Raw genomic sequence first — 27,500 nt, 5'->3', positions numbered from 1 at the left:
GCTTCCATTCGCTTCTATAAAAAGTTCAGTTTGTAATTTTCATTCATATTTAGCCTCATTCATTCATAGCATCTGTTTCATTGTCATTCAAATTGACGTGCGGAGCAGGTGTGCGCGTGTTTCCGTTCATCTGTTCCACGATGTGGTGATTCCGCGTTGTTTGAAATTGTCAAATTTCGCTCATTTTTTGACTGAAAACTTCTGTAAAAATTATTGTTAATGTGTGATATGTAATTTATTTTATTTTCCGCTATATTAATGAAACAAATCGTTTGTGATTATTATAATACGAAACAAATTTTAGCCGGTCGCATTGTTTGTCACGCTTTTACAAAATATGTATTTCTAAATTTTTCTGAATAAAAGGAGTGTTAAAAAAATATTTTCCAACATGGCATCATCACAAAAAGATATAGAACTAAGTCCAGTGAAGTCTGACGACAACAAACAGGAGAACAAACCTCACGTAGTGGTACAAAATTACAATGCGCCGGTTAACGACGAAGAGGATGTGATTATTGGTAGATTTCGTAAGATTAGCTCTGCTAAATCAATGGCAGCGACCAACGGGAACATACAGTACCCCGCTGAAAGTTCAAAGACCGAAGATATTGAAGCAGGTCTTCATTTTAAGAAGGAGAGTAGCGAGAAAGAAAAATTGTTGCCTAACCCGCAGAGCGATGTTGTGGACACGCTGCACCCTAAGTCTCCTGTTACCAAGAGTAGTTTCCGAGACATGGAAAAGCCATCAAGATTTAGAGACCATCCATCTGCTACAAGATTTAAGGTATGGCTATGTAGCTTATTTATATTTTTTGTTTGCTTTAATAGCAGTTCACCAGATTGCACCACTATCTGGGATAAGACCAGGTAGAGAGTTTAGATTGTTACTAGTTACAATTTAAATTACTAGCTAATATTAATGATATGCTTAGTCAAATATTGCAATTGGATGTTATATTTATTTTTATTTATATTATTATTTTGATGAGAAAAGTAAACTACTTGCATTCTATCTCTTAACTTTATTTTTCTACACACCGCATTTATCATCATTTAAGTGTTTAAATTTAAGTCCATTACCACAAATATATGTAATAAGTATAATATAGCTTTGTTAACTTCTTTTCAAAAGTATTGTGCCATTGAAGTAAATAAGGTATACATAGGGTGTACAAATGATCAGAGTTTATATTACTAGATTTTACAAAAACTACTAGATAATATATAAAATAAAAGATATAATAAATGGAATTCATAAATAAGTAAATAATTGTTTCAATCTAAATTATTTTGCTGAATCTAAGAAAGTGGTCCTCCGTTTGATATTCTACAGACTTCTGTATATACAAAAAATGGACAGTGAAATTATTCTATGTTTGTTTTTTATTTAAACCCAAGAACAACAATGTTAGTTGTATACTTGTGCCATTAAAAATGGACTCTTTTTGAACAAAAGTTTCTTACATTTGCTTCCATGTAATTTTATTTAAAAAAAAATTGGACACTAAACCAGTCTTTTATTAGTCATAAAAACACGTTGAATAGACTTGGTTCATTTGCATAAGTCAAACGGATGTAATAGACGCAGTCGCGAAAAAGAAACGTTAAAACGGTTAATAAAACGGAATGCTATGTCCGCCTTTTTTTATAAGAGAAGTGGACAAACAAGCAGCGGGAACAACGAGGATCATCGACGCCCATGGCCATCTGCCAAATTAGAGGAACTGCTGATGCATTGCCGGCCTTTGAGAAGGTGATAAGCTCGCATCTTAAAGGACCCTAAGTCGTAGCGGTTTGGAAATGGCGTCGAGTACAGACCATTTCACAACGCACTGCTTATTAAATTCTGTTTGGCGTAGGTTGTAACGCTGTCTTATAATGGGTCGACGGAACAAAACTCTGTAAAAACAGGGCCGGTTTTAGCATTTAGGCGCCTTGGGCAAGATTTTTGCGGCGCCACATTTTTCCTTTTTAGTATCGGGAGAAATCATTTAAAGACAGGGAAACTAAGGGAGCACCACAGGCGCCTTTTTGTATTAGACACTGTCGCCTGCGGCGCCCCCTTATACCCGGCGTCCTGGTCGGTCGCTCTACCAGGCACTAACCTAACGCTGTTACTGTGCGTTAGTTTCATATGAAATTTCGGTCCATATTGGTTGCTTATAGCTTTTGCGCGTAATAAATCGGGTGTAATGTATGTAGGCGCAAGTTAAGGAGAAGCAAGCCTCTTTATTGGATCATGCATCACAAGAAACGATTAGTCTGTTTGATATACGTGATTTTTAAATAATATTGCAATAGTTTTTTACATAGACGTAGAGTTTTGATAAGAGACGTAGGTTTTTCACTGCAACATTTATACTCTGTTATTATACTATTACTGTCTTTTTAAAAGAGAGTGAGAGCAATGAATTTTTGTACCGCATCGGTACAAACCAGTTAAATCTGGTTATTACACCGGTTCAAACTGGTCTCCACCATTTCACAATTATAAACACTGTTTTATTTGAAATTATATACAAATAACATCGGTCTGAATGTTACCTGTCTTAATGTTATGATAGCCTTGTACTTCCTGACTCAGCTTTGTATAAATTGTCGTTTTATTTGATATTATTTGTTTTAACCGATGTTATGTAAATCATAATACAAACAAGTCGTATAACGAATATAAATTATTTAACATAAACATAAATATTCCTGGACATGTTTTGTTTCATAATATCGAGTCTATACATTTGCACTAAGATTGGAATTATCAATTGATTATTATCTGCTTATATAAATTCTTGAATGCGTTGGACTGGCCAAGGATAGAGCGAGAGGTGAAGTCTAGACACTGGTGGAATTTGGCAGCGAGATTTACACCAAACCATTTTTAACGTAGAATAAACTTTATGTATCACGAAAAAAGCTACATATTCTATACGATATTATAAGATGTAACTCTTTTCATCGGATGGGTCTTATATTACGCCTCTTTACAGTTCCGGTTCGCTTTTGCCTTTGTGTGCTAGCTTAAGAGATAATCTATAAGGCCAGGGCCGGATTGTTACTACTCTGATTGCAGTTTTATGGCTGCTTAGTTTTATTACTGTCTAACTATGAATTAAGCATTAATCTTTTTAAACGTTGGTTTCCACGGTGGAAAAATTCGAAAAAAACAAACTATTTTTTTTTTGGGAGAATGAGAAAACAAATTTGGTTTTCGGTATTTTTTTTTCGTGACTTTACAATGGGGGCTGGATATAATAAGCTATTGTGATATATAAATGTTTTCCTTATTTTTAAGTCGTAATAAAATTTTAATTTGTGCATGTGACTTATTTATGCAAAAGCACGTTTGTGTTGTTTCATTTAAAATTTATATTTTCACGTGATTTTTTGCTAATATGTGTAAATGTTGTACTTCAATTGTGTGTATTATTGCTGCCTATTAATTATATTTGTTTTATTTCTTTTCGCTTAGTAAAGGGTTTTTAAAAGCTTTATAACTGGCCAGTATTTATTTTTTTCCAGATTAAACAGTCATATTGTAGATGATTTATTATCGTAGCACTACTGGCACAAAACATTAGTAATTCAACGAAAAAATTATAACCTTTAACGATGAATCCCTACAGTAAGTTACATTTGTATTACGATGATATTGCCATCACTTTCATTATCTTTGAAATGAACAAAGACAGCAATAGTTTTCGAATACAAATGGCGCAGCAATGGAATTGCGTTACAATGTGAATATCATAGAAACGGCATTAGATTAACCTATTATATTTAAAAACAATACGTTATATGTTAATAGAAGCTTCACCGGCTTTATAATACGAACAGACAGACAAGCCTATTATATGTTCTAACTCGTCACGCATGCGCAGATCAACGGTTATCTTGGTCCGATCTGTGGCAATAAAATACTTAGTTAATTCAATTAAATTGTCACGATAATAAATTATATTAATAATTTTATGATATTGAATCATTAGTTATTTGTCCAATGTCTTGTGAACAGTGCGGATAACGGATTTATGTATATTTCCGTAATGCAACGAGTTAAGCACTAACTCTTTAACTTTCTTATTGGAAATGTCTATATTTCTTAGTACTTGGTTCAAAAATTAAGTGTTTTTGTTGTTGTTTTGATGTTAACATCGATTTGAAATCGATTTTAAATTATTCATGCAAAGGGCTCTAACGAAATCGATTGTGTAATAAAATTAGAAAGTCGTCAAATACCCACATACAACTGGAACATTGTTTAAAAGTGATGTCGCTATTTGGTAATTGCGACATTGTTTCTATGTATGTCAACATATACAAACATAATGAGTACTCAATCAGAACTGATTTACGACATTTCATGTATATTTCAAGACCATTGATGACTTAGGGGTTGACCACTTGATTTGTAATCTGCAGGTCCCGGGTTTGAAACCCGCAATGTAACAATGTGTTTTTCGATTTGCGATTTACATATGTACATTTATCCTATGTTCCTACGGTGAAGGGAAATATCGTGATGCTGCACATATCTACGAAGAAATTCAAAGATAGGTGTGAACTAACACGAACTAGCGTGGGCGGCTATTGCATGGTCACCCCTGACTTAGGGTAGGCTCCGATCCCCTCAATGGGGACGTATGGTGAGCTGATGGACGATGATTTCAAGACTATATCTAGATATAATACTAGTATCTATGATTTCGTTTTCTACGGAATACTATGACTTTTACGTTCATAATATATGTTCTTAGACACGTGTATTTTATGACAATAGGTTATGAGACATCTGTTAAAGTCTTAAGGTACGTTTCCACTATTTGTTCAGTCAGCACGCGAGTATGCACGCTATACATTGTTTCGATAGCTTTAATCTTATCATATTAGATAAGGTAAAAGTTCTCCGAATTCTATAAATTGTTGACTTTCTACTCATTTAAAGGGATTATTTGTTGGAACGAATGAAGTAATAAATAATCTTAAATTGATTAAAAATGATTGTGGTCAATGATCCTAATTTAAAATAATACAAATGTATCCACCTTAAAAATTGCGAAACTCGTTTAGATTTAGGCCAACTGTAACGACCAACTTTTATGTTGATTTAGGCCCTTCGTACAACAACGTAACGTAAATCAAAACTAATATTGAATTTTGCGTCAAGACAATCATATTGCGCGCGCTCCGTACACTCTAATTTTAGTCGCCGACGCGAATCGTATACTCGGTCAGTACAGGATAGCGACTACTTGTCAACTATATAGAATTGCTCCGCCATTTTGGAGAATTGCAGCAACTTTCTTCAAATGATCTTGACGAACAGGTTGTGAGCGGGTTACTTTGGCGATGTCAGAAATGTTGGCGACGCAGTCTGAACGTTTATTAAATTGTATTGCGTCGCAGGTTTTCGAAGTAATACACACATATCTTGTGTGCACAGGGCCTTAAATTGATTTAAGATCGTTTTGAATAAGGAAGGAAACTTTTATTTGTCTTTTGTTTTGTAAATTGATATTAAATGCGTTATTTCCTTGGTGCGGTTCAAACAATGAAGTAAAGGTGGTCTGGCTTTAATAATGGGTGCTCGGTCTAGGTCGGGCAGACCATCAATAAATCATAATGGCCGTAAATTGGATAAGTGTGCCGGGTTCCTATAGCCTCGCTCACGTATGTTAAGACAGGTACAAGGATGTCGTATACTATTCTCTATTCCAATGGATAGGAATAGCATACCATTGATGGTTTACAGCGGAACCCCAGAATCTCGAATCATTTTTTTATCCAGTTACTTCAAATTTTACCGATTGAATTAGCATTTTTCTATCTATCGCTTAATGGGTGATCAATCCATTTTGGTATCCTCCATTGCTAAATGATATTAATCTTCAGATCAATCGAATATAAATCGTATATTTGGTTCGGTTGTAAACAAACTGTCGATGGCCTCTTGAAAATATTCGATTTATATGTTAACCCTCTTCAGTGTAGGAGTGTTTTATTTGTACTTTAAAGTAGACATCTTACTGTTGTGAAAAGTATAATATATTTATGTGAAAAGGGCCACATATTTTTTTCGATTTAAACCATTGAAATTTATTTCAATGCTCTTGGCAAAACTTCAAAGTTTGTTTCCTAATAGTTTCGAATTAGAAATGTAGCAATACACAGTCACAGTAAGCATTTTACGGATAATCCTTTTCCTTTTATTCGAAAAAATCGAATAAACTATTATTATATCCAGGGCCGTTTTAGCATTTCCGGCGCCCTGGGCGAGATTTTTGCGGCGCCCTTTTTTCTGGTGCAGGGGGAATCTTCGAAGTTCTAATCTTCTTATGGGGCACCGCAGGCGTCCCTTTGTATTCAACTCTAGCGCCTGCAGCGCCCCTTTATGCGCGGCGCCCTGGGCGGTCGCCCCCCCCCCACTAAACCCCTCTGTTCCTCCAACGCATCGGGACGGGACCACGGGCACGCTTTCGCTCTCGTCCGCGGCCCCGTCTGCGCCAGCTGCCTAGGCAGCACCCTCTCAGGGGGAGGCAGCCCTCAGTCGCTGGTGATGGTCTCTGGGCGGTCGCCCCACCTGGGCTTACTTTAACGCCGTTATTGCTTTTATTGTGTTCAAATATCTGAAAACTCATGTCCTAAGTTACTTTTACAGTGTCCTTAGTAATTATTTCCCATCACGTACGACTCATATTAGCTATAAAATATCCTGACAACTGATATTATAAGTTTTGTGGTTACCCTATACCTTCCATCATTACGTACTTATCATGAATAAGTCCGGCCTGTCACTGACATGTCCATCAATTACGATGTTCGATGGACGGATTTTTTTCCATTACGTCAACTTTCACTCGGTGTAGGGCTAGCACAAGGCAACCAAATGTCACTGGTAAAACTCCGTCCGTTTGTAATTTGTCATATCGAACAAATTCATTCACAATATTCCTTTCGATGTGCAGTTTTTTACGATTTGCTTAGGCAGATTACAAACGGGCGGTGTACACAATTTTTGCCTGCGACCTCTGTATTTTACTAATATAGCTTTTGATTTTGAATAATTCTACTTATACTTTAACTTAAAACTGTAGGTGATTTTAAACATAGTTTTTTTTTACGTGCATAACTAATAAAAAAGTCTAGTTGTGTCAATTAGTTACGTTTAAAAGGTGTTTATGCAAGAATTCCTTACATTATACTGTGACAACTATAGTTTATTGCAATTCTATTATGATTATTTCTAGTTATTCGTAGATTTATTTTTCCTCATTACTTCTATTACATAAGTATGTTCGTGTAAACGGGATTTCGAATAAATTTATTTTTATGTGTTACGGAATTTCCTGCCGCGCAACGCCGCGTTGTTGGACACTGTTCTCGGTGGTATTTCAAAACCTTACGTGTCCTTCAAAAAGCGAGCGTACATTCTGCTCAAAGACCGGCAATGCATCTGTAATTCTTCTGATATTGCAGATGTCCAAGAGCCGTCGATAATCACCCAGGTGTTCCTGTCGGTCGTTTGTCCCCTTCTCATATCTTACTAATATTATAAATGTGAATGTTTAGATAGATGGATGTTTATTATAAGTTATATCAGTACAGCTAGACAGATCTTGCTGAAACTTGGCATAGATGTAGAGCAATCTGGAAGAACATATAGACTGCTAATTAAGTTTTTATTCATCGCGGACTGGTCTCCGATGACAGGTGAATATCAGTAAACCCATAACAGTTATTTCCCTATCCTAACTTTATTTATGACAAAAGAGAGATCACACTTCGTCGGTGTTACAGGTTGAATAGGGCTGATATTAAGCGTGTGTTTTTATCAGTATTCATGTGATTGTAGTGTGTTCAAATAAATGATTGCATACCGCTTGATTCATATGTCACACTGCTGGTTCATATCTTCACCACTTAAACAATAAGTATGGAAATGAAGTAAATAGGGCTGCCATTTTCATATATATCATGGTTTAAAATTAGTAGTTGTTGGTCTAAATCAGAGATAACTTTCCTTGGCTTTGGCCAACCCTATTCTGTTTTATTTACCTCACAGGTAACCTTACTTTAATCCCCTTAGGTTTGCAAGTTGAAGAAGAAATTTTAAAATATTTTTTTCTTATCTTTATGTACTTTATACTCGAAAGTATTGATCTATTTTTTTTTAATTTTTAAAATCTTCCTTCCGTAGCATTTAGGCGTTGTAAGACCGTCGTTATCTACCAGATTTACATTGTATTAGTCTTACCCGGGTTCATCATTTTGTAAGCATCATCAACCCTAGTTATCCGCTCGATTTAGCCACGGCCGTAAGAGTGGGTGTGTCTAATTTTAGCGCGTCTAAATATATCTTCAAAGCAAAATCGTCTCTGGTGCTCTGATTAAAATGATTGGTATTCTTTGAACTGTAACTCAGAACTAACGGAAGCGGGTTAGACTCAGGATGAACTGCTCCAAAGGGATCTTTTGTAAATCTTTTGAAATGATTTTTTGTTTACTTCTTACGAACACTACTTTGTGTTAAGTACTTTTTTTATTTGCTATACTTTTGTCATATATCCAAAAAGCATAACAATATTTAAAGGAATTGGATCTTAGAAGCCGATACTTCGCCAATCAATTCTTGGAATATGATAGAAAGAGATAGGAAATGGTTACCGCGTACTGTTACATTGGATGGAATATTATTTAAGTACGCTGATTTACGAAACCCTGGTAGCGAACAACTTCAATCCACCACGAAGCGAAAGCAGTTTTTGGCGCCATGAATTATTTACGGCAACGATCACTTCTAAAAATTTAGGGAAATTCGTCCTTTAAATGTTTATTGACATATCACGTTTTATGAGAGTACTTGAATCACAGCTAAATCGGAGGCCACGCACTGTCCATCTGTATTGTTACGCAATTTATTTATTGATCGATATAAAAGTATTCGTGAATTGTTATTTAACTACAATTGACTAATATATGCCTATGTGTTAATTATATATTTTTTTCGTCATGTAAAACCGGTGTGTAACAATTTTTGTTTACGGCCTTGATCTGTCAGAAATCAGTACAAATGTACGTTTTAATAAAAAAAAAACGTGAAATATTCTTTTGGTACTAGCTAAATTCAAAATGGCTGACCCATTTTTTCGATTTGGGAGCTGTGACGTCACCTTTTATCAAGTAAATTTTTATTTGAAATGCATAGTACTATATACAATATTAAATTACAATAATTTATTAATACGACCATAACTAACGGTCATTATTTTAGTAATAAAAGTTATAACCTCTCATTTACATATATATAATGTTAACAAACTATTAAATATACGACTTTTATGAGAATAGCCTTTACATCAGAAAACAAATGAGTACTAAGGCTTCATAGAAATCCATGCGAAAATAAACATTGTTATCAGGATAAAGGATATTATTGTACACTTGATGAGAACGAGTGTGAAACTCACAAAATATATCGTCGTCCCTGTCATTGTCTTTGACAAAACAGAGATAACAGTATGTTTTCAATGGGGATTTTGGCGCTTTGCACTATCGTCACTGCCTGGGACAATCACTTTAAGATATCTGAGTATTTGCAATGATGGTGATCCTTATATGTACGATATTGTATTGTAAGTGGGAAGCGAATTTAATTCTTTAACTGTACAGTTATCAAATTAAGTTTGTATTTCACGAGACAAACGTGCAGACTTGTAGATTAAAATATTTTATTATTTACTTACATTGACTTACAACATTGGAATGGAACCTTATCTGTTATAAGTAGAGCGTAACAGATTCCATTCAAATTTAACACGTAATATGAAAATTATATGAAAATTTCTATTTGGATTTAGATTTTTAAAGTCTTCAATATTGATATATATTGGTAGATCTAAAATAAAATAGATGGTTCTTAAAAAAATAAGCTAAAACTCTAATGAATGGGTATGTTGAATTTGATTTAACACTTTAACAGTGGTAGAGCCCGCTTTAACATCTTCGCACGAATTGTCCCACGACCAAACATAAGACAGGCGTGAGGTGGAAGCAATTCCGCGTTTAGTCTGATGAATGTGCGTCCCGGAGGCCTAATTTAGTCCTCTTTCCTTTCCCATCTTTTTCCTTATAAGGAAAGGATGGGAAGTGGAAGTGGACTTTCCGGATGAGAGGATGATGGGAAGGGAAATATTTTATTTCCGTGCATCCTCTCCTCCGTAGATTAAAGGTAGGCAACGCCATTGCGTATGTCTATGGGCAGCGGTCACTTCGCTATTTCAGCGATTACAAGTGGCCGCTCGCTCGTTTGCCACCTTATGATATTAAAAAAATTGTTTAATTCTTAATTAACCTCAGTTTAAGACGTAACTTTTCTTAAGATAACCTTTTAACACTGACATACAGGGTCGAACGAAGACTCAGATAATATGTTAAGGGTTCAAATACTTGCCAGCTTGTATGTTTTGCATCTGGGTTGTTTTCATTATGTTACATTACGTTCATATTTCATAACGTAAAAAAGTTAATAGCTATTTAATTATTGAAAGTACTAATTGCTTTCTCTTTCTATCTCAAGATACAGGAAGAGACGGCAAGAATTTAAAGAGTCACTCCGTAAACAGTCTTAGTATTGAACGTGCCTCAGTGAAAAGGCACTTTAAGTCACGTGTAGCTAATTAAATTTAATAATCATAGATTAATTCTGGACACGTATACTACGTAGTACTGACTTCCATTCAATAGCATGACTCATTGCTTATCAAAACGGAAGCGGTGACGTTTTTAAAGTACGTAGTTTCCCGCCGACCTCCTAAATGAACATCGCTATTATGAAGCTATTTAAAGGTCATAAAAAACACATTCTGAATAAATACAGCCGGCATTAGTGCCTCGTAACGGTTAATCTTAAATAAAATTATTTCTACTATAATTTACTTTCTAAAGTACGACAGCATTGAACGTGTTAAGTTTTAAAGCGACTTAATATAGATGATTGTTATGACTACTATGAAAAAAAGACAATTAAAAAGCAATAAGGTTTTTTTTTTACTTTTTAGTTTTAAGTGTACTGATAAGCAATAATTAGTTTGTCTTTTAAATACTTTTCTGTTTTGAAAGATGGAAGATGAGAAAACGGAGGATGAGGGATCGGAAGAGTCTGAAGGGTCTGGCATGGATAGCGACGACCCTCTAACTGTCACGGACACCAAGTATACCAAGAGCTTCAGGTAATTTACATAATATAAAGTAACTATTTGTTAATTAAAAAACAACAAATGAAAGCCGACTGAATGATATTTAATTTTTTTCTGGTTGTTCTCAAACCTTTGTTCTTGGTTTTTGCGTTCTCCCTGGTGCTATATTTCTGCTTCACAGTTTATCTTTAAATGTATATCCTATCGTTTTACACATCCCCTGGGTTTATTTTGGACCCCAGGGGGTTCACTTAGTTCACATAAACCTTGATCACATTACCCTATCTGTAGTATAGGAATATCAGCGCAAGAAATAAAGCTGTGTGTATATTTTACTTATAATCCATTTGTATGTTATTATACATACATCGCTTGCACTAACTGTGAGTTTCTAAGACCAAAATCTCTGAATAAAACATAGCAATACATTTTAAACGGAAATTTTGGACTGGGAAACTCACGGTAAGCGGGCCTGTTTACGTTTATTTAATGATTTGGTTTAGACTTGCGTCACATTACTAAATCTATTATTAATAGAATAACACCTGGTAGCGTCATATGCTATCAATGATTCATACCTGATCTTTATTCTTCTAACTAAGAAATTTACTAATTAGATCAACAAGTGTTTACCATTTCCCTTTCTAAGCCCTTATTCGCATAGGCGCTTTATAATCGCATGTTAAAATATGTTCGAATAAAAAATAATAAATGCGTTCCCGATTATACAGGAGTGCTTTTAATACGCGATGCTTTTTTAGATCGCTGTATTGCATTAACGCAGCGTTAAAAGAAGCCCCCGTGTGAATTTAGCGCTTAATTTTATGAATTGTAACTTTAGAACTATTATTGCTTTATGTTGTTTTAAACAATGCTTGTATGTTGGCAGGCATTTCACCCGGGAAGCATTACCGAGGCTGGATAACTACAGGAACGTGTTGTCTTTACACGCGGCGCCCCGTCCCACGCTCGATGAGCTGCACAACGCTTCACTCTCCAGGAAGGTCAGACCAACATCATTACTCTGTATCAGTCCCCTGGACCTTTCTGTATGGTTCATAGTATAAGTTCTAAAACAGTATACATATATTACTAGCTGTTGCCCGCGACTCGGTCTGCGCGGGATTAAAAATAGATGTTGGTCGATTCTCAGACCTACTCAATATGCTCACAAAATTTCATGAGAATCGGTCAAGCCGTTTCGGAGGAGTATGGGAACGAAAATTGTGACACGAGAATTTTATATATAAGATAATCAATCAAATCTTTTCATAATTTTAGCCTACATTAAATATAGCAGATTAAAATTATATAGAGACTAGTGGTCGCCCGCGACTCTATCTACGCGGAATTAAAAGACAAAAACTTATGTAGTAGTCTATGTGTTCTTCCAGACTTATGTGTTACATCTATGCCAAATTTCAGCGTGATCAATGTAACCGTTCTAAAGATACATTCAAACATTCGCATTTAAAATATTAGTAAGATTTGGTGTATTATTAGACGTCGTCTTATATTTTGAATCTTTTCCGCAAAATTTGTACAAAAAACATAGGCGATTTTATTTCTGCCGTTGTCTTATTGTCTATGATAGATTGTCGATACGTTATTCTTGTTGATACAGGTGCCACTATAAAGTTTGTTTGGTTACCAGCGATCAATATTTAACCTTGCCTCTTTATGTATCAACTCTAATGTAACGAGTTTCGAGAAGCTGACTGCACATAAAAATGATTATTTGAAGTTACCTTGCTAATATTAGAAATGCGAAAGTTTAGGTGGATGGATGTTTGAAGGTATCTCCGGAACGGCTTAACGGATTTTGATGAGATTTGGCACACTTGTAGATCATAGTCAGAACACACAGGCTACTTATTATTTTTTTAAACACCGCGCGGAGACGCGGGAGACCTCTAGTTTTACTTATAAACCAAGACTTTAGCCAATGATAGCATTCACTCTGCTTTTATCGCGCCTTTTACTTCAAATAGTCTTGGTTAGTTGATTAGTTGACAGTAATACAAGTAGGAAGAATTAGGACTTGTTTGTCTGTTAGTCCCGTGACGCAAAGTTACAGGTACAGGATACAATTGTAGATAATTGCCCTCTTTTAATTACCTAATTGCTCCTTCGTAGCAATCTCGTAATCTACGGCGTAGTATAGACGTGTAAACCTTGGGTTTCCACTACCGATGAACCAGCAGCTGTCGGCAGTGGAAAACTACATTTAGATTTGCGCGATAAAATCTCTACAATATAACTTAATAAACGGTCGCCCTCGACTTCGTCCGCGCAGAAATTAACATAATTAGTAGTCTATATGTTCTTCCAGACTATGTTCTACATCTATGCCAAATTTCAGCCTGATTCGTTCAGCCGTTCTGGAGATACCTTCAAACAAATATCCATCAATCCATCTAAACATTCGCATTTATAATATTAGTAAGAAGTAATATAATGACATAAACTATTTTTTACTACAAATCGGAGACAGGACACTTTTTTGTTGTCAGAGGGCGCTGCGATCGTATAGTACAAGTTTCTTAACATTTAATTTTTAATCTGTCACTAATCCGTATGTTATGAAGAACATAATAACAATGATTAATTGCATTGTGCAACGGTTTTAACATAGTATCCCAGTTAATTAACAGTTGTAAGGTCATGGGTTGTATGTGGGCGGTGACCCATATGACCACATGGTGGCATGACTAATATCTACAATCTATACATATGTGTTGTTTGTTTGTATGTTATTAATAATATGAATAACACCTACATAATTTCGAGTATGTGTAAAAATTATAATTGATAATTAACGGGTTTTGTGGTTGACTCTTATTTTAAAATTAACGGTTGTCCTTCGGTTTAGCTAATCCAACTCTGAATAATTAAAAAAATTCCGCACACATCAGAAACCTTCCAGATAAAATTCCATCAAAATGATTATAGGAGTTTTGGTGACTACCAGCAAAAGATCCGGAAAAAGATTTTTAGGGTTCCATACCTTGTAGTAAAAAAACGGAACCCTTATAGGATCACTTTGTTTTTAATATTGGATCCTTATAAGCAACGCAAAAACAGACAGACACTCCGATTTTATTCATTGTAAAGATTGATACCCATATTAAATGCCGAAGTTATAGTAGTTAAAGGGTCTCACTTAGTATAAGGTCAATTTGAGAAAACTTCACTAAGGTCTTACTTTAAGGAACTTTAGGTGTGGCAGGTAATACTAATATGAAAATTCTATAAAAGAAACATAGGCTTATTATAGCTTTTTCACATTAGTAGGCTTAAATGTTTATTTTATTTGTTGTTTATAATGTTTCAAGTGATACAGATAGTTAAGTTTAATCGCTTTATCAAACTCATCATTCTCTTTCCCTACCCACCCTTTTTCTTATAAAGAAAGGATGGGAAGTGGTAGTGTAATTTCCGGATGAGAGGATGCATGGAAAGGGAAAATATTTTCTTTCTTTGCATCCTCTCCTTCGTCGATTAAGGTATACAACGCATATGCAATTGCGTATGTTTATAGGCAACGGCCATTTCGCTATTTCAGCGATTTCAGGCCGCTCGCTCGTTTGCCACCTTATGATATAAAAAAAATGATATAACCACGTGTGAATGTTTTTTACATAAATATATGACCTCGTCGCGTGTTCAAGTTTAATCGAGTTAAAAGCTTTGGAAGCCAAACAAATACCGGTTAGATAAAGTACATATTATTTTAAATCGTAAACAGTTTTATTTATCAGTTCGATTCTTCCTGTTATGTTTTTTTAAATTATAATGGTCACATATTTTGTATACAGAAATGGCATATGTTCGATATCTAGTTGAATTAATAATAAAATATTATACATAAAATTAATATTAGAGTGTCTGTATGTAATATCGAAAAAAGTCAATAAGAAAAATTAATTTTGAAAGTTTTGTCTGTCTGTATGTCTAGCCCCAGGGCTGTGTTTTTCCAGATAATCTCAAGAACCCCTGGACCGATTTTGATTTGGTTTTGCCGGGAAGATAGCTGCATGCGGGCATATTATAGGCTATTTTTTAATTATGCGTTATTTGTAATCACACTGTATATCTACACTAGGAATTTAACACTACTATAGCAATTTTCTTGATACTTTAAATTGTTTACGAGAAGCGATTTTTCTTACAATTCTATCAAAAGACGAAATAAACTGCTAAGTTCTTTAGACTTAATCACTATTGTAAAAAACACTACCTATTACTTACCGTTAGTTTCTGAGCTCAAAATATAGGTATAAAACATATCGTCATCCCTGTCATTAACTTTGACAAAACAGAGATAGCAATAGCTTTTAAACAGTTGGTAGTTTTGGTCTCAGAAACCCATGATTAATAAAGTTCATAGTTTTTTTTAGTATAAATCGCTAAACTGTGTGTGTTTCCAGCCAGGCCAGACCCTGGAGAAGGACATGGATAGTCCGGCGCTGCCTACGCCAAATATCAAGTTCGGTTGGATCAAGGGCGTGCTGATGCGATGTTTACTCAATATATGGGGTGTTATGTTATTCTTGCGACTCTCATGGGTCGTCGGACAAGCGGGAATCAGTGAGTATTAGATAATACTGACGTTATGGTATTTTAGTAGTCTTTAACCTATCTTACATACTAAATTTTAAATAAACTTTATGTAAACCAGTCCAAGTTTGAAAATTGAAAAAATTGTAAAGCTTTTGTTAAATTGTTTTATTCTTTTAAGTAATTAAAATGTGTTAAAGTAAAAATTAAAATGAAATTTTGGAGTTACACTATTTGTGTAGAGCAAAAACAAAGTTATGTTGGTCATTGAAATGGGCTTTTAGTGCTATAGGGTGTTCATAAATTAATGAAAATTGTAGTTATGACCAAAATTAACTTTAATTTTTCACAAGTGAATAAAATTTGCTTTACGTGTACAGTTCAAGCGATGCTCCTTATCTTGACGACGTCAGTGGTGACCACCATCACCGCACTCTCCATGTCTGCAATCAGTACCAATGGGGTTATCAAAGGAGGTAACATATTGAACATGCACGACTTGTTTACTTACTCGATATAAGATGTCATTTGGACATCTATCAAATGTTTAGTACAGCTTTTGACCGCGATTTCGACCGATCAGAATTTAAAAAAAACGTTGTAAGTAGTCTATGTGGTCTTCCAGGATATGTTCTATATCCTTACCAAATTTTATCGAAATTTGTTAAGCCGTCCGGAAATACGTAGTACGATCCATCCATACATACAAACATTCGCATTTATAATATTATTAAGATGGATATAACGACAAAAGTTAAATATATCAAAGATATATAAGAGATTATAAATTAGGTATTAGGTAGGTTTCCATGCTTGCATTGAAATGTTAAATTTGTGTGCAGGTGGTACTTACTACATGATATCGCGGTCTCTGGGCCCGGAGTTCGGGGGCTCTATCGGGCTGATATTCGCGATGGCGAATGCTGTTGCCTGCGCCATGTATGTGGTGGGATTTGGAGAGTCCCTCATCACTCTGATACCGGAATCTGCGTATATGGTCAGCAAGAGTTGGGTGAGTTTTTAAAAACTTTTTAATATTAGAACTCTTTGGTTTGGAAATGGCGTATAAAATTTTTAGTTTTAATAACTCAAAGTTTTGTTTTGAACTTAGGACAAAACTTATCTTGTTTTAGTATCTCTTTTTGAGAGGTCCATGGATTGGTAATTAAACGATAGATAGATTTATATAATTGCGATCATTTGTTTAAAAACACAGATCAATAATGTTATTAGATACCTGATAGAAAGAAAATAAATAAAAATTGTTACGATTAAAATCATTACAAACTCATTTTAGAAAGTATAAAACGTATTCAGTAAGTCTAAGAATCGGCTAACTATATTTCATATTTTAAAATGGACATTTTTTTATTTTTTTTTAAATGTGGCATTAAAAATAAACCAAAAATTTTCACCCTACTATCACCAATATTTATTTTTTTAAAGTCATTGAGGTATTTTCTAGAATTGTCCTAGAAATATGGCAATACAACGATTTGCCGGATCAGCTAGTCTTATATATTTTTAGACATACTAATCAGAATCCTTTGGCGCGAATGACGTGCTTTCGTTACAAAGTCAAGTGTCAGAATGAATAGTGAGGCAAGTGTTGCGCCAGTACACCGGCACATGTCGGATTTTCTTGGTAACAATATAAAGTGATTGTGTTCAGGACCAAGCTATCTACGGCTGCATCACGATAGTGCTGCTGACCGGTATAGTGATGGTGGGTATGGAGTGGGAGGCGAAGGCGCAGATCGTGTTGCTCGTGATACTGCTGGCCGCCATCGCTGACTTCTGTATAGGTTCTATTATTGGACCTAAGAGTGATTATGAAATCGCACAAGGATTCGTCGGCTATAATAGTAAGTTGATTTATTTTTGTATTGATGTTTGTTAGAAATTATCTCCAGAACGGTTGCATAAATCTGGTTGAAATTTGGTACAGATGTAGAATAGTCTGGATGAACACATAGACTACTAAATCAGTTTCTTTCTAATTCAGCGCGGATTAAGTCGCGGGCGATAGCTAGTTTATATTTTTAAATGACATTATAATAACCAAAAATATTTTTTTTATTTTATTTTATTAATCCCCAGTTTACAAAATATTTATTTTTATAATCTTGTTACAAATTTTAATTTTTCGATTTCATTTTCTCGAGTCTAATTTTTAAAAAATTTTGTCACAGTGTCGGTGCTGCACAGTAACTTGGCATCAGACTACCGGTACTTCGAGGGGGTGGAGCACAACTTCTTCTCCGTCTTCTCCATATTCTTCCCCGCAGCCACCGGGATACTGGCCGGCGCTAACATCTCCGGAGATCTCAAGGTCACACACAAACATACATCACTGACAACTGGATAAATGAGAAACCTCTAAAAAGGAGAATCATTTAAATCGCAAAGGACGACCTTATGAGTTAGAAATTCGAGTAAGAGAGAATTTAAACGCAATAAAAATTCACGGTCTTTTGGATTTTCGCTTATCCAGCTTCGACTATATTAAAAAAAAAGTTACATATAACTTTTATAAGAGAAATCTTTATCTTGGATAGGTCGTTTTTCGATGAAACTAATTTTATAATGTCTTTATCCTGTGTGTCTCCTACTCTGTTCATGAGAGATAACGCACTTTTAAATTTTTTTAAATGTCTCTGTTAGCGTTTGCGCTGATTTAGCGTAATTACGCCTTAACTGGTTGTCATCTACTATAAAAGTGAGATATATTGTACGTTGTGTTTGTATGTGTGTGCAGGACCCTCAGAAGTCAATACCGAAGGGTACCCTGCTGGCGATAGTGCTGACGACGTTGTCGTACCTGGTGATAGCTCTGATAGCGGGGTGGTCAGTGCTGCGTGACGCGTCCGGCGACATCACCGCACTCACTGACTGTGTACACAACACCACCTGCCCATATGGACTTCATAATAGCAATGATGTAGGTATCGTCAAGCACTTGACTTGCAATCTGCGGGTTTAGGGTTCGAATCCCGCCATGTATCGATGTGTACATTTATCCGACGTTCTAACGGTGAAGGAAAACATCGTGATGTAACCTGCACATATCTGAGAAGAAATTCAAAGATATGTGTGAAGTCAACCCGCACTTGGCCAGCGTGGTTGACTATGACCTAAATACTCCTAACTAGGGTAGGCTTCGAGCCCCTCGGTGGGGACGTATAGTGAGCTGATGATGATGATTTGGTAACCAAAATGACTGCAATGATTTTGACCTATGAAGTGTCATTAGATTTTTTTCCCTGGATGTTTTTTTTACTATTCTTTGTGTGTATATGTATGTATGTATGTACGTAGGTGATAAGGTTGGTGTCGGCGTGGGGTCCGCTGATCTACGGCGGATGTTTCGCGGCGACGCTCTCCTCCGCGCTCGCCTCACTCGTCTCCGCACCCAAAGTCTTCCAGGTCACTGTGCCTTCCATACACAAACACACACACACACACACTCTATCTACACATTCTTACAGATTATAAAGAAACATCCATCTATCTAAACATTCGCATTTATAATATTATATTAATAAGACTAGTTGTAGCCCGCGACTCTGTTTACGCGGTATTAAAAAAAATAGAAGTCTTCGTTCTTCCAAGTTTTAGCTTCTTACGAACATCCATCCATACATGTATTCAGACATTTCCATCTTGTGTAAAAAAGTGTAATTCTTTTATAGTTTCTGTTTCCATTATTATGTCGATTTTTGTTTGTATGTGTTTTAATACGTATGTATGTACAGGCGCTGTGTCAAGACAAGCTGTACCCGTACCTGGAGTTCTTCGCGAAGGGATACGGCGCCAACAACGAGCCCGTGCGCGGATATGTTCTTACATTTGTTATAGCTGTTGCATTTATATTGATGGGTGAGCTATAGTTCCTCCTTTTTTAACATTTTTACCTAATTGACAATATTTTTTGTATGTATATAATTTTTATATGCATCTATAAACGATCTAAAGATCGTAATTTTTTTCTTAAAGCATGATCTATTGTTTAATCTTGGATAGTTTTTTTTTAATGTAATAAGAGTTTTATATGTGTTTTTCTCTTTATTGTATGATTAGTCATTTTTGAATTTATTGACAATTGATGTAAAAATGTAATTAATTCCAGGTGGTCTGAACCAGATAGCTCCTCTGATCTCGAACTTCTTCCTGGCTGCGTACGCACTCATCAACTTCTCCACATTCCACGCCAGCCTCGCCAAACCTGTCGGCTGGAGACCTACCTTCAGGGTGAGTTCGCTCTCTTAACAAGAGCTTTGTATACGACTTTTTAACAATACATTAAATAATTTATAAGATTTGTTTAGGAATATGATGTCAATTGTTGAAAAAGGAACATCGTTATAAGACATTTCAAAAATCTTGACGGCTCAAAAGTACACTGGACAGTGCATTCCTCTCACATGACGATATACATTACATTGTCTTTTGCGTAACGACTCGTGCAGTATTTCGAGCCGATAACATATTTGAAAACCTCTATACTTCCTCTAAACAGCTGTGTTTTGTCTTGTTATGGTTTTATACCTGTCCTGGTCGCTTCTACTGTAATCAGATATCTTGGAGGCTCTTAACTTCGCACGGCTTGGTGCAGAACGTAATGTTAGGTGTAGCGCGGTCACGCGTGAAGTTGGGGGAGGGCACTCCGCAGCGTACATGATCTTGAGCCGGCGTAATATTTGAATAGAGTGATACCAATGTGATTGTGTGTGTTCCAGCTGTACAACAAGTGGCTGTCGCTGTGCGGGGCGGCGCTGTGCGTGGTGATAATGTTCGTGGTGTCGTGGGCCACCGCGCTGCTCACATTCGCCTTCCTGCTCACACTCTATCTGCTCGTGTCGCACAGGAAACCCGGTAACACAACATATAAATATTATATTAATTTGTAATTTTGTATTTGAATTAAAATGTATGTGTTTCCCGTTGAGCCGTTCAATCCATCGATCGATCGGTCCATAGGGAAATATTCCATTGGACCTATCTCGCCCTTACACCCTTCATTCTCTCTCACATAATATTTAATAAAGTTATAGTCATTTAATTATATTCAGATGTGAACTGGGGTTCAACAACGCAAGCGCAGACGTACAAGACGGCTTTATCCGGCGTACACCAACTCAACAGAGTAACTGAACATGTCAAGAATTACAGGTAATGATCATTTCGTTAAATATTTTAATTTTATTTGTGATTTATTTATATATAAATGTGCTACTTCAGGCCTCAGATATTAGTACTAACGGGCTTCCCTGGTGAGCGGCCCGTACTGTGCGATTTCGCGTACCTCCTCACTAAGGGACTATCGCTCATGCTGTGCGGTCACATCAGTCAGGTATGATTATAGTCTAGACTAGAAGACAAATAAATAATGGCTATATCTTCATTTACTAGCAAATGTCAACCACTGTGGAGAAAAAATAGCAATTTATAAATGTAAGCTTTAACAATAAACCTAAAAGATTGCTATTTTATTTTGGCAGGCGTTTTTGAAATTTCAATTTTTACAGCAAAAATACCATGAAATGTATGTGTTTTTGTTATGTAGGGTCAGATTAGTCACCGCACTCGAGAGGCGCTCACCAACAGAGCGTACCACTGGTTCCTGAAGCGCAAGGTGAAGGCATTCTACAGCGTCGTTGATGACGTCAGCTTTAAAGATGGAGCCAGCGCTCTCATACAGGTTAAATCATAAATCTTTAACAAAAAAGATAGCAATATTACTTTTACTGCAAGAGAAGATCTTTGGTCCATTCTCTAGTTGAAATGCAAAGTACACAATTTTATGATGTTGCAGGCCAGCGGCGTTGGCAAGTTGAAACCTAACATACTGATGATGGGCTTCAAAGAGGACTGGCAGAGTTGTGATCGCGCAGAGATCGTAGACTACGTTGAAGTTATGCAGTTAGTATATTGGTCTATTCCAGTAATAACAAAACTGGTTGTATTGGATCCTGTATAGTCCACGGACGACGTCGCTGATAAATGTCAATAAATTTAATTGAGGGGTTCATTTTTGAGGAAAAATGTACTTGAAAGATTTTTTTAATAAGTCTATTAGACGAAAACGCTGTCGTGAGAGACGCGCATGACTACAGTTGATAAAAGCGTATCGTCTACTCCAGAATAAACCTTGTGATGCTGACCACGACCTTCAGCCGATCGATCAGGGACTGATTATAGAATGAGAGATGAGACAAGAAGATTGGATAGCTTTTCACGATAGATTGTGTAAAGTTTTACATAAATATTATATAATAATATTTAGCTATATATTTCTTATAGTAAAGCTCTGGACGTGCACATGGCGCTGGCCATACTCCGTGTGGAGGGCGGACTGTACAGCGGGGATGCACTGGACCAGGACCTGCGTATCTGCCTCAAGGACCTCAGCCTCAATGACACTGCAGCCTTCTCACGTGAGTTGCAGCGAGAGAAAGAGATAGACATACATTTTTTTTAATATTAAAAGGTGGCAAACGAGTGAGTGGCAAGCTGAATTCGCCATAATAGCGAATCGATGCCTATCTAATATCGACGGATTAGGACTATTTTCCCTCCCTATGCGTCATCTCCTCCGTCAAATCCCCTTCTTCTCATTCTTTTCTTATAATAAAAGAGTGAGAAAAAGGATTCAATTGAGATAGAGGTAGAGAGATAGAAAGAGAGAGATATATTTATTTAAATGTTACGGTGTTGGTATAAAGAATTTATGCTATTACATTGTTTTTAATATTACTATGCTAATTTATATATCGATATATGTCTGTGTTAACATTATGTTAATAAATACATACGAACAATGATAAATTATTTGATAAACAATTGAATTATATACTTGTAAATATTATTATGTAAACTCGTAAATAAGTTGACATAAAATATATACGTTTAAATAAATATTGTAAATATATGTATATAAAGTAGTATAAATACATTTATTATAATTTAGTAATACATATTGTATTTTCATATTAAAGTAGTTTCAAATACATTTCACGTATATATTTAAATATATGTTATAATCATCATTATTGCTTCATCATTTTGGCTAACACTTGGCTTTCTGTCCACCCCCCACCCGACGCTTGTCACCAGGCTCCATGGGGGACAGCTACAAGGACTCCAAGTCTACCGAGAGCCTCAATACACACTCGCAAGGTGAGCCCATACATACATACAACTCCATACAACTTCATACATACTAATTATTGTGTTGGTGATATATAGCTTTGTGCTGGAATATTATAAAATGCTAAAACAAAGATATTTTTGTGTATTTTTAATGTGAAAAATAACCATTTTTGTAGTTTTTTTGAATTTAGAACCGTATTGCTTATGTGATAAGAGTGGTTTTGGCATATACTAAGGTAAGATAGTATGTTTTGTAGGCAGCAGCATGTCCGATGTGTCTCTCGGTGTGTCCCGCGACCCCTCCGCCAGCAGAGACACGCCGCAACACAATGATACGTGAGTTAACACTAGATATACCTCCGCAACGAATTTAAAAAAAATCTTAAATTACTGCCTATGTTCTATGGCCAAATTTTATAGATCCGTTGTGCAGTTGTGGAGATACCTTCTAACAAATTTTAAACTATCCTGTTACTTTTTCTGTGTGAAAATATATGGGTTTCAAATACTACAACAAAATATCAGTCTCGTGACACAGCGCTATTGCCGAATACTTGGACAAAACTATAAAATGACAAATATGTTTATGTATGAAGTTATTATACATGTTGTGTGACACGTTGTGTAACATGTTGTGTGCAGTAAGAGCGGCAAGAGTTGGAAGCGCGCGCTGCGAGCTCGGCGCGCTTCCTCGTTCACCTCGGTGGAGCAGTTCACGCGGCGGCAGGCCGGCACTGTCGATGTCTGGTGGCTGTACGACGACGGCGGTCAGTACAAACCACCTCCATCTCTCATACATTGCAATACAAACACGTACATTACAACCCTCCAACTGTCAAAGAAATCTTAATATAAACTGCATATTACAAGAAATTCAAACATTAAGTCAACGCGCATACAGTTAGTTTCGTTGGTGACGTACAGTCGAGGAAATTGACAGTGGTCCATTTACAGAAAAATTCAATTGTTCCTTGCAACAAGACAAACTCCGCCTATTCTTACAAAGCAGGTAGCCGCAGACGATTAGATTATAATTATAGAAAAATAATTAGTCGTGAACCACTGACAGTATTTCGTACAAACACATTTAAAAGCTGCGGTCTTCTGATTATTATTCCATGTAGTCGTCTCAATATGTAAAAAAAACTGTAGCTTTGAATATGTAACGCCGCTAGTTTCCCTGACTGTATCTCTGATACACCTTCTAGGTCTGACACTACTCTTGCCGTACATTTTATCAACACGGCGCGCCTGGTCCTCCTGTCCGCTGCGTGTCTTCACTCTCGCCAACAAGACCACTGAGATGGAGATAGAAGAGAGGAAGTAAGATACAACTCATACTAATAATCTTTTTTAAAATAGAGAGAAAGGAAAGTAACCAGAACTGTATTTTTAAACCATAACTTCATTTATATGTAAATTTTTTATAATTCTTTTATCATTTCAACTAAGCTCTAGGGTTGTGTTAAAACATGGTTTACGACAATAGTTGAATGGCGCAATTCGAACCCCCGACCTCCTGATCAGGAATCCACACCCTTAACCATTAGGCTATTGGCGCTTCAAATGGTTAACAATTTTTCAGCAATATGTTTAACTGCATTAGTCAAATAGTTGGATTCGAATCCTCGTCTTCATAATATATACGTTCCCTTAATTATTGGGCCATTTGAGCTTCAAAATAATTGAAAAATATTTGTTGCTAGTATTGTTGTTTGAACGACCTTGATATCATATTGGGATGTTTTAATAAAACAATTTCTGTTGAGGTTTAGTTTAATAAAAGATTTTAGGCAATACAATATTACATGATTCGTGTTCTTTTCAAATTTATCATAGGTAGGTAATGTTACCAAGAAAATCCGACACTGTGCCGGTGTACTGGCGCAACACTAGCTTTAATAAAATGTCAACGTTTATGTCCCCTCACTAATCATTGTGACACTTGACTTTGTAACGAAAGCACGTCATTCATATGTTGTATATATATATTTAAATATATTGTCAGTATGGCGTCGTTGCTGTCAAAGTTCCGCATCGACTACTCAGCGCTGAAGATGGTGTCGGACGTGAACAAGAAGCCGCGCGACGCCACGCTCGCGTACTTTGACAAGCTGGTCGCGCCATTCATGACCACCGATGACAACGTCGACAATAGTCAGTACAACACTATATATATCTATCTCTTTTACTCTAACTTATTTTTCATATTTATGTCTCACTCACTCTGTTGTCTTTTGTTTTACTATCACATTTTTCGTACAACTTTAGGAGGTTTGGTGCTAGGGTACAATGCTTTTTTGGTCTAAAGAAAGTTGGTTTCTTGGATTAACTTGATTTAGTCTGAATTTTATCCTCTATGCTTTTATATTGAAAAAAGAGCGATGGAGTTATAAATTTGGAGATTGCAAGTTTGAAGTTGTGCGTTGTGCGTTGTGAGTGAGAGCGGTGGGCATGTGTGTGCGCAGTGGGTATAACGGAGGCGGACCTGGTGGCGGCGCGGGAGCGCACTCACCGACACTTGCGACTGCGCGAGCTGATAGCGCAGCAGTCTGCCGGCGCGCGGTTGGTGTGCGTCACGCAGCCGATGCCGCGACGCCGCGCCGTCGTGCCCCCCGCACTCTACCTCGCCTGGCTCGCCGCACTCGCCACCGCCACCGACCGCGTGCTGCTCGTGCGCGGCAACCACGCCGCCGTACTCACCTTCTACTCATAGTGCCGCCTAAACAACCTCGTGACCATTCCCAGTGTTACATCATTACTTACACGTAATCCTTTGTTATAAAAGCTCCTTTCTCCCAATACCTATCCACATTTGGTTATAATTAAATCCCTTTTCCACTAGTGCGACCGTCATTCGCGTGACATACATTGTTTGGAGTAATCGATGTTAATTTTTTTTCGATATCGAATCTACCAATGATCTTTAATCGATAGATTAATTCTTTGTTTTTTTTTTAAATTGCAACCTTTCGGTTTCATATTTATTTATATATAAGACGTCAGTTATCAATAATGTATACGAAATTATATGTAAAATTGTACTAACATCAAATTCCATTAAAGTACAAAAAGTTACTAACATTTTTTTTTAATTGTAAAATATATATTTAAACAAAACTGTGACATCGTCACAAGATCTTGTTACGATAATTTTTAATTTTTTTTCTTAGCAAAAATTAATTTTATTTGTTAAAGAATTACAGTACAATTTCTTGAGTACATTTTTTTAGAGAAGACAAAATAATGTGAATTCAAATTTTTGTAATTACATAGTTTTTCTTAACAACTAACATAATTAACACTAAAAAGTTATATGACATAACCATATTAATTACGAATTAAGAAATATCATCATCAGCTCACTATACATCCCCAGCGAGGGGCTCGGAGCCTACCCTAAGTTACGGGTGACTAGGCCATAGTCAACCACGATAGCCAAGTGCGGGTTGGTTGACTTCACACATATCTTTGAATTTCTTCTCAGATATGTGCAGCATCACGATTTTTTCCTTCGCCGTAAAAACCTCGGATAAATGTACACATCGGTACATGGCGGGATTCAAACCCAGGACCTGCAGATTGCAAGTCAAATGCTTGACCACTGAGCCACCGACGCTCATAAAATACATTTTTTATTAACATAATATACTATTTTTACATATTGGACCTAAAATTAAGAATCTCATAAAAAAAAAATTTAAATGAATTTGTATGACCTTTCCATGAATTTTATAAAACAATTATAATTGAATTTTTAAGATTTTTTTTAAATAAAATAACAATATTGAAACAATGAAAAAGGTTGAATGAAGTGCCTTTTACATATTTTATAATATTTTTGTAAAAAATAATGTTTGATATAAATATTTATACAACTAATGTACATTGAATTCCTTTAATATATTGAATTTTGACAAGAATACGTCATATTTCATTGAATCTTAAACTTTGTCTGTGATTTTTAACAACTTTTGTATGAATTTTTTTTAAAAGTGTGTGTAAAAAATATAATATTCAGAGCGAATGTAAATTTAAATATTCTACTTTTAACGAAATTAGTTTTCGTATGATCTTTACTTTTTTTTTTAAACCTCGATTTTTTTTTTAAATTTTTTGTGTGATTTTTTTTATTTTTTTTTTTAATTGGTAATCATGTTTTTTTGTATCAATTAAAGAGATTCCAATAAGGTATGGTCTATTTGACTTACAGATATAAAAAAAATATGAAAAAACAGTAATATAATTCTAGTAAAATAATTTTGTATATCTCCTTTGAATAATTTTACATTTTTCTATAATCTTTTTCTTATTTATTATTTTTTAAACTTGACTAACAATGACTTAACCGAATGTAAGCAATTATTAATAAATAAAATAATTAACTTGCGCATGTTGCTGACTGTACCTGATCTTACCGAAGTGTTTTATCAATTACTTTGTTTGTTTGTGTGTTTGTATGTGTGATTGTAAATTGTAATGAAAATATGTATAAAATGGAATAAAAATTAATTTTAAAAATTATGTTTTTTTTTTTGTTTTACAATAATTTATGACAATAATAACACATTTGGCAAATTATTTGTAATTCGA

At 35.6% G+C, this 27,500-nt stretch overlaps 1 protein-coding gene across 4 annotated transcripts; it reads left to right on the top strand.

The window, feature by feature from the left end:
* The first annotated feature begins 77 nt into the window (after positions 1-77).
* On the top strand, positions 78-25,769 carry Ncc69 (sodium chloride cotransporter 69). Of its 4 annotated transcripts, none has more exons than XM_013314568.1 (24): positions 78-787; positions 11,119-11,228; positions 12,085-12,199; positions 15,626-15,785; positions 16,136-16,231; positions 16,598-16,767; positions 17,428-17,620; positions 17,948-18,087; positions 18,514-18,696; positions 19,074-19,181; positions 19,511-19,634; positions 19,885-20,006; positions 20,495-20,630; positions 20,828-20,927; positions 20,997-21,108; positions 21,322-21,456; positions 21,571-21,677; positions 22,059-22,192; positions 22,872-22,934; positions 23,165-23,243; positions 23,550-23,674; positions 24,116-24,230; positions 24,916-25,064; positions 25,376-25,769. In XM_013314568.1, exons 1-24 carry the CDS (start codon positions 392-394, stop codon positions 25,621-25,623), a joined length of 3,420 nt encoding a protein of 1,139 aa, XP_013170022.1. In that variant the 5' UTR covers positions 78-391; the 3' UTR covers positions 25,624-25,769. The 4 variants fall into 4 exon arrangements, with proteins under 4 accessions (XP_013170022.1, XP_013170023.1, XP_013170024.1 ...); XM_013314570.1 differs by lacking the exon at positions 78-787 and adding an exon at positions 10,970-11,037; XM_013314569.1 differs by lacking the exon at positions 22,872-22,934.
* Positions 25,770-27,500: the final 1,731 nt, after the last annotated feature.

Source organism: Papilio xuthus, unplaced genomic scaffold (assembly GCF_000836235.2).
Source record: "Papilio xuthus unplaced genomic scaffold, Pxut_1.1 DF827461.1, whole genome shotgun sequence".
Taxonomy (NCBI): Eukaryota; Metazoa; Arthropoda; class Insecta; order Lepidoptera; family Papilionidae; genus Papilio; species Papilio xuthus.
This window is presented reverse-complemented; position numbering and strand designations above follow the sequence as displayed.

Coding starts and splice junctions, on each gene's coding strand:
- Ncc69 (XM_013314568.1), top strand. CDS start 392: ATGGCATCATCACAAAAAGATATAGAACTAAGTCCAGTGAAGTCTGAC. Junction 788..11,118: donor CATCTGCTACAAGATTTAAG/GTATGGCTATGT, acceptor CTGTTTTGAAAG/ATGGAAGATGAGAAAACGGA. Junction 21,109..21,321: donor TGTGCGGTCACATCAGTCAG/GTATGATTATAG, acceptor TTTGTTATGTAG/GGTCAGATTAGTCACCGCAC.